The sequence below is a fragment of the Suncus etruscus genome, chromosome 6 (assembly GCF_024139225.1).
Source record: "Suncus etruscus isolate mSunEtr1 chromosome 6, mSunEtr1.pri.cur, whole genome shotgun sequence".
Lineage (NCBI taxonomy): Eukaryota > Metazoa > Chordata > Mammalia > Eulipotyphla > Soricidae > Suncus > Suncus etruscus.
The window spans coordinates 90,667,497-90,675,661 of record NC_064853.1 but is presented as its reverse complement, the minus strand read 5'-3'; the positions used below and the strand labels follow the sequence as shown (position 1 = coordinate 90,675,661).

The 8,165-nt window shown below is 41.5% G+C and overlaps 1 protein-coding gene across 3 annotated transcripts; it reads left to right on the top strand.

The window, feature by feature from the left end:
* The first annotated feature begins 802 nt into the window (after positions 1–802).
* On the top strand, positions 803–7,560 carry DNAJC19 (DnaJ heat shock protein family (Hsp40) member C19). Of its 3 annotated transcripts, none has more exons than XM_049775904.1 (6): positions 803–942; positions 1,611–1,662; positions 1,736–1,809; positions 3,341–3,420; positions 5,183–5,253; positions 6,823–7,560. In XM_049775904.1, the coding sequence occupies exons 1-6, from the start codon at positions 940–942 to the stop codon at positions 6,891–6,893; spliced, it is 351 nt and encodes a 116-aa protein (XP_049631861.1). In that variant the 5' UTR covers positions 803–939; the 3' UTR covers positions 6,894–7,560. The 3 variants fall into 3 exon arrangements, with proteins under 3 accessions (XP_049631861.1, XP_049631860.1, XP_049631862.1); XM_049775903.1 differs by having other exon boundaries at positions 809–942; positions 1,611–1,658; XM_049775905.1 differs by lacking the exon at positions 1,611–1,662 and having other exon boundaries at positions 809–942.
* The last annotated feature ends 605 nt before the right edge of the window (positions 7,561–8,165 follow it).

The following is an 8,165-nucleotide window of genomic DNA, read 5'->3' as shown; positions in this document are numbered from 1 at the left end:
GTTGTGAGGTCTGAGATCTATTATTAGAATGTTAGCTGTCATTCAAGTGGTAATCCCACTCTACAAAACTCAAGCAGCTTCTACTAAGTCCTATCAAGTCACATAACTACATAGAATTCTTTTCATTAGGGGCCGGAGAGATAGCATGGAGGGTAAGGAGTTTGCCTTTCATGCAGAAGGTCATCGGTTTGAATCCCGGCGTCTGATATGGTCCCCCGAGCCTGCCAGGAGCGATTTCTGAGCGTAGCGCCAGGAGTAATCCCTGAGCGGTGCCGGGTGTGACCCAAAAACCAAAAAAAAAAAAAAAAAAAAAAAGAAGAATTCTTTTTATTAAAGAAATGCTACTGAATAATCCCCGAGCAAGCGAAATTTGCTGGTTTGTTTTTCTGAGGCATCTTCTGTTTTGCAATCAATAGTGCGGAAGCGATTACTCATGATTTAATTTTGAAGGGACTGTTTCGACAAATTCATTACCCTTGACAATGATATATGTCATATATATATTTATTTCATATATACGAAGCTATATATGTATATGTATATATACATATATGTGTGTGTAGATAATAAGGTAGAGAAAGAAAAACGTCTGGATGGGCTCAGGACTTTCCATACTACCTTTCAGGCAATTCTTTCCCAAAGCTAACAGTCCCAGAGTCTGGGGGGCGGGGGGGGGGGTCAGAACACCGGGAGGCGACCCGCCCCCACCTCGACCAATCCGAAGTCAAGTTGTTCGTTGGCTCAGCCGAGCGACCTTCCATCCCGTCCCGTTCTGCGTTTCGTTTTCACGACAGTCGGCCCGCTTTCCGGCCTCTTTGCGGCGCCACTGCCGGATTTCACGGAGTACGTTCCTGCCGGGGGGCCGCGGGGTTGTGGCCGAGGCTGCGGCGGCTGGAATGAGTCGCGCTCTCGGCGGAGACAGGGGACCGCGCCGGAGCCATGGTGAGTGCCACGCTCCCCTCTCCTGGGGTCTTTCTCAGAACTCACCTCGTCTCGGCGCCGGAGGAGCGGGGCGCAGGGTCTCCCCGTGCAGCTCCAGAGCAGGGGGCTCCGAGCGTCCCAGTCGCACTCGCCGGGGTGTTTGCTTCTCGTCCTGGGGTCTTGGCGTCTTGCACCCCCGGGAGGTGCGGTGCAGACAGCGCGTGAAGGCCCGTGCTCTGGGCGCGAAGTGTGGCTGGGTTCCAAGTCCCCTAAGGTCAGAGGTTGGAGTCGAGTGGAAACGCATCGAACGAGACCTTCTTACCACTACCAGCCGCACGCAACTTGATCTACTTTGCCCCCACCTCACCCTTAGCTCTTCTTGAGATTGCTGAACATATTTTTGAGGTTCTCTTCATTACTGACGTCCGTGAGGTTGGGACAGGGCTGAAGGGGAAAAGGGTTTGCAGAAGTGGTGATTTCCATTTGCCAGTCACCTTCCCTATTTCGTACGTGAAAATCCTGTAATTTGCCATACATTGAGTGTAAAAGTGACAGTGTTTTTAAAGGAACATTTTCATCCTTGTTTCTCCCATTGCAACGAAGTCGATTACGTTTAGGCTGGGAGAATGGGTATCCTAGGGGAAAGGTAGGAATTTGGAAGTAAACAACTTCTTGTTTCCCCTTGCCAGGCCAGCACAGTGGTAGCAGTTGGACTGACCATTGCTGCTGCAGGATTTGCAGGTTTGTTTGTGGTTTGGGGGGTAGAAATAGAGGAAGACAGGGAATGACCTTTATCATTGCTTTTTGTTTTTAGGCCGCTGTGTATTGCAAGCTATGAAACATATGGAACCTCAAGTAAAACAAGTTTTTCAAAGCCTACCAAAATCTGTAAGACTTGCTTGGCTTTATTTTATTTTATTTTTTTCGCTAATTGCTGCATATGAAGCCCAGACCCACATTTGAGGGTATATTCCACAACATTGTTGTTGTTTTGAGGTTATACTCAGTGATGCTCAGATCATATGGGGCGCTGAGGATCAAACTTGAGTTGTCCACCTGCAAGACAAGCACACTACTGTACCACCTCTTTGGCTCACCATATATTAAGTCCTAAGCGATTGCTTCAGGTCCCTTCTCTTAAGCCTGGTTATTTGAAGATTTCATTTGTGTGTATGTGTGAATGTTTATCTCAAATTTTTAGAGAACTACCCAAGAACCCCAAACCACCACGCAATAAAACTTTCTGCATTCCTTTTTTTCATTGCAGCAATGTACTTAAATCCAACATGTGATATTAACAGCTCTAGAATTATGAAATACAGGTCGTAGCGGTGGTGCAAGCGGTAGGACGTCTGCCTCGAATGGACAGCAGTTCGATCCTCCAGTGTCCCAAATGGCCCCCCAAGCCAGGAATGATTTCTGAACGCATAGTCAGGAGTGATCCCTGAGTATCACCAGGTGTGCCCCCCCAAAAGAGATATTTTACTGTCCATATACTTATCATTCCTCACTCATCCTGCACCTCTACTCAAGGATCAGGGGTCTGAAGTGATCTGTTTCTTTAGTATGGCCTAAGACTAGAAGTGATACTTAGGTTAATTGGGCTAGAGTATGACTGAATGTGATCATTTATATGATTACAGTACAGATGAATTTGGTAACCTGTACCCTGTTGAGTATAATAGGGTGAAAATTTACAGGAGTTTTCAAAAAAGCAGAGGTCCTAGTAGTCTCAATGCACATAGCCAAATCATTAGCAGTTAGTTGCTTTGAACCTCAAAAATCCCCTGAACCAACTATATTGGAATCTCTATATATTCTTTTTTTTTAATTTTTTCTCTTTATTTGAATATCTTGATTACATAAATGATTGTGATAAGGTTTCAGTCATGGAATCTCTATATATTCTTAAGACATTAAAACTAATGATTCTGAAACTTTATGTAGAACATGATGTCTGGAAAGGAATGGTTAAGGATTATTAAAATATCTGTTGCTACTTAAAACTAAAATACCATGGGAATTTCACTCAAACCTTTTTCTAATTTTACACTTAATTTCTTAAATGAATTTTCCATCCTGTGAACTAGCTCAGCCAGAACCCAGATTAGAACTCTGGTACTTTCTGATCCCCACTGAGCTGACTGTAGCCCCAGGCACCTCCAGGTGTGGCTTAAAAACTAAAAGAAGGGCCAGAGGAATTTCGCAGCAGCCGTAGGGCATTTGTCTTGCAAGCTGCCGACCCAGGACCAAGGGTGGTTCGAGTCCCAGCATCCCATATGGATCCCTGTGCCTACCAGGAGTAACACGAGCGCCTCCGGGTGTGACCCAAAAACCAAAAAAAGGGGGGGGGCGTGAAATAAAAAACAAATCCACTAAGTTTATTCTAATAGTCTTATAAATGCATTTTCTCTTTCAGGCCTTCAGTGGGGGTTATTACAGAGGTGGATTTGAAACCAAAATGACAAAACGGGAAGCTGCATTAATACTTGGCATCAGGTGATCTATTTAATATTTAGTATTAGTATGCTTATGCCTTCTGTATACATGTGATAATACTCCCTTTTCAGTGACTGGGTGTGTGGTGCAGTGGTAGAACACTTGTGTTGCATGTGTGAGGCTCTGGGTTCAATTTCTAGCATTACAATGAGCCTGACCCAGAGCACCAGGAGTAACCGTCAAGCACCAAGCTTGCTTGTAGGCAGCAATAAGCCTAGTCCAAAAGGAATTACTTTATTATTCTTTTTTTGTTTTTGGGCCAGACCCAGAGATGCACAGGGTTACTCCTGGCTCTGCTATCAGGAATCACTCCTGGTGGGCTCGGGACCATACGGGATGCCAGAGATTGAAGGTGGTTAGGCCAAGTGCAAGGCTAGTAAGTGCCTTAACTGCTGAACTTGTGCTCTGACCTATTTATTTTTCATCTGTGTCCTTAGATTATCCTGGGGGCCCAGAGGTAGATATATGATCCTGGTTGAGGAATAATGATATATGGCAGGGGTCTCAAACTCAATTTACCTGGGGGCTGCAGGAGGCAAAGTCAGTAGTAAGCCTTGAACATTGGGGGGTGTGACCCAAACAACTAAAACAAAACAAAAAAAGATTTTTCTAGGGCAGGGCCACAAAATGTTGTATGGAGGGCCACAAATGGCCCGTGGGCCGCGAGTTTGAGAACCCTGATATATGGGATTCTTGAAAACCCATATTCATGTGAAGAATATATTACAGTGAATCAGGATTTTGAGTACTAATATTTTTAGACATGGAAATTTGGAATTTATATGCTTAGCCAAAATCTGGAAACAACCCAGATGCCCAACAACAGATGAATAGCTAAAGAAACAGTGGTACATCTACACAATGGAATTACTATGCAGCTTTTAGAAAAAAATTGAAGTCAACGAAATTTGCCTTTACATGGATGAATATGGAGACTATTATGTTAAGTGAAATAAGTCAGAAGGAGAGAAATAAACACAGAATAGTCTCATTCTTCTGCAGGATTTAAGAAAAATAAAAAACAGCATGTAATAATACCCAGAAATATAGGGGCCAGAAGGACTAGCCCATGATATGAAGTTTAGCACAAAGAATGGTGACCACTGTCAGAGAAATACCTAGCAATTACCATAATAATGATAAATACAATGCCTGTCTCGAAGACAGGGTGGTGGAGGGGGGAAATGGGGGACATTGGTGGCAGAAAAGTACTGGAGAAGGGTTGTGGCTAAAACTCAACTACAAATGTTTGTAACCATGGTGCCTAAATTATTTACTATTCTTGTGAAACATTTAACAGTTCTCTACCAAAACCTAATGAGTTCACTTGCACTTTGTGTTTTGAAAAATTAATCCTATTTCCTAAAATGTCAACCCATCTTTGTGGGAAAATTTGCTTTCATTGCCATATTTTTCTAAAAACCAGGTTTCAGAATATTCATCTTGAGCACTAGGGAAATTTCTTATACTGTTGACAGTTATTTCCCCAAAATCTTTTGTGGAGCACCCTGCATATGAATACTTATCCTAGAAACTTGGGCCAGGTAGTTTGTTTTGTCTGATGCTTAAGCCTGGAAATGCTAGGGTCCATCAAGAAGTGGGAAGCAGGTATTTCATGTTAGGGAGTATCATGTATGCAGAGCATGTGTTCTTCCTCATTGAGGTGTCTCACTTCCAAAATCTTCAGATGGCTTTTCTGTACAGTTATTCTGTGTGATCTAAGAGGGGTCTGATGTAATTCATCTTTTCCTTCTCCAATCAGTCCTACTGCCAACAAAGGAAAAATAAGAGATGCTCATCGACGAATTATGCTTTTAAATCATCCAGACAAAGGTAAGAATTAATGAACTACTTCAGGCATTTATAAATAAATGTTTTAATTTGTATATCAAGTTCTGCCTCCCAAGCTGATCCATTTTCTTTCAGTGCCTTAAGTTGGGGGGGGGGTGCATTTATTTCTAGAATAAGAGGTTTAATAGTCAACTATACTTATTTGGCCACATACAGCAATGCTCAAGGGTTATTCCTAGTGGGCTTGGGATCAAACCCAGGTAGACAAATACTCTACTATCACTCTAAAAGCAAAGGTAATAGTAACCAGATTTTGAGATCTGCATTCATAAAGATGTGACTTCTAATGAAATACAGCTCAACACAGCCATTGGGGGTGGTCCTTACTTGTAAAATAAGTGTTGTTTCAGTTAGTAAAATTAAAAATAAAACTTGGGCGAGAACTTACTCTGGGTTGGAGTGCATGCTTTGTAAGCTGGATTCAGTCCTAGCATGCATGATCCCAAGAGCTACCAGGTGGTTGCCTCACCCTCCAATGGAATTTAGTTCCAAGGAGTAGCATACCTAATTAGAAACTGTAAGAATGTATTTTGTTCTGCTATGCTATGCCAGCTTTAGATATTGGAAAAAAAAATTCCTTGGAATACCAATATAGAAACCACAAAATCCAAGTGCTCAAATCCTTTTACTTTCGTAGATTTTAAGAAAACTTGTTTTGAGATTTAAGTAACTGTAGTTGTCATAATCAAGGATATTATGTTCAACAAAATTAAGCACTGCATGGTATGGCCCCAAAGTGAAATAGTGAAGCAGTAAATTGGTCATGCATGTATGTAGTTTTCTAAAACTGAGGGGGCCAAAGAGATAAGCAGGGCTAAAGCACTTACATTAAATGTGGTCAATGTCATGTTGATCCCTGGTGCACATATAGATCCCAAAGCATGGCTAAGAGTGACCAATAAGCATTTCAGGATATGACCCAAAAACCAACAAAAAATATTTTGGGGCCAATATAGTATAAGGGTTAAGGAGCCCGCCTTGCATGCAGCCAGTATTAGTTTAATCTGCAGCACCATGTATGGTCCGTATGGTCCTCTAAGCACTGTGAGGTGTGGTCTAAAAAACAAAAACCTTCAGAAGTGCCATTTTTCTGGAGCCAGAGATAGTATAGCAAGGCACAACGGTTGTTTCATTTCCTACTGGTCAAATATACTGTTTTATATCTGCCAGTTGCAGTGTCATAGCTTTATGGGGGTGTTTTGTTTGGAAGAATCCTACAATGCTCAGGTCTTACTCCTGGCTGGATTTTGGGTAAATATGCAGTGACAGGAATTGAACATTGGTCGAATGGTCGTGTGCAAGACAAGTCTTACTCACTGTACTCTTTTCATTATTGTCATAATTATTTTAAAGTTATTTCCAGACAAGAAATGGAGGGAACTCCAACTCCATGGTGCTTCCCCATACTTATGAGACAGACACACACACACAAGACACACATGTACGTTGTGCTCCCCCCAAATCCCTCTAAGCAATTATTTTTTAAACAAAAGTAGTGTTAAAACAAAAATTGAGAAACCATGTAACTATTCTTTTTTTTTCTTTCTATAGGAGGATCTCCATATATAGCAGCCAAAATCAATGAAGCTAAAGACTTATTAGAAGGTCAAGCTAAAAAATGAAGTAAACTTGAAGTTTTAAATTTTCTTATTAGTTAATGTATGAATACCAAGTTTTTATAATAAAATGCCTCAAAGCTACAAATTTTAATAATTATTTAGCACAAGCTAAGTCTAAGCTTTGGCATAATGAGGATTCAAAATCAGATTAGTAGACTATTTGGAAAACAAATATTTAATGTGAATATTACTCTACTAAGTTTTAACCTACTTCAAGGCAAATGGACAGGGTATCCTCAAGGAGTCCCTGGTCTAGTGGCACACTAAAATACAACATGCCAAGATGTCAAAAGGGTTCAAGTAGAGATCAGGAATCAAACTCCAGAACCCATATACTCCCCAAGCACAGATATCAGGTGTGCCCCATTCCCCAGCGCTGCCAGGAGCCATGAATACTCTGGAGTGCCCCTAAACAACCTCAGGCTCCCCCTACCCAAAACCATCAGGTATATCGTCCCCCCCAAACAAATATGGGTAAGGCATGTGCTTTGCACAGCCAACCTAGGTTTGATCCCCAGCACCACCTTAGGTCTCCTGAGCTCACCAGAGTGTAGAGACAGGAGTAAACTCTGCTGGGTGTGGTCTCTCCCACCCCTGAAATACTTCTGGAAAAAATATGTAATTAGCAGATTATGTGGACATTTTGGGATTAAAGGCTCAAAGAAACTTGCCCAAATGTTTGAAACCTTTAAATGTAGCCACAACTTTGGTATAAGAAACTGACATGTACATAGGACTGATAAATCCGATCTTGTTCAATAAAAACAGTATAAGATTTGAAAATAGATTCCATTTTTAATCTAGAAAGCATTCAGTTGCTTTAAAGTTTATGACTTACGTTAACAAGCATTTCATTTGTTCTGAGCCTGTACACAATTAGAAAAACTGAAATGATTTATCAAATTACTCAGTTTGGAACTATTAAATAGCACTTGACATTTGGGGTTAAAGAGAAAGCTCAATACAGCTGTAACACCTGCTTGCTTGCAGTGGTCCAAGCTGAATCCCTAGAGGCACCATATGGTTCCACCACCACCACCACCACCACCAAAAATTACCTCTGAGGACAGCTAGGCATGACCCTAAGCCAAATGGTAATCAAGGATCCTAATTAAAAAAGTTATTTGAGATTTGAGACACACTAAGGTAAAATCGCCAGTCCACAAATAATATTTAGTCTGTGGAGAGAGCTTGATGGGCTTAAGTAAATGCCTATCAAGATCAATTACCTACCACCTGAACTTTTGAGCTATGTTAAAGATCTGACTAGCAGAG

Coding starts and splice junctions, on each gene's coding strand:
- DNAJC19 (XM_049775903.1), top strand. CDS start 897: ATGAGTCGCGCTCTCGGCGGAGACAGGGGACCGCGCCGGAGCCATG. Junction 1,810..3,340: donor TTCAAAGCCTACCAAAATCT/GTAAGACTTGCT, acceptor TTTCTCTTTCAG/GCCTTCAGTGGGGGTTATTA. Junction 3,421..5,182: donor GCATTAATACTTGGCATCAG/GTGATCTATTTA, acceptor TTCTCCAATCAG/TCCTACTGCCAACAAAGGAA.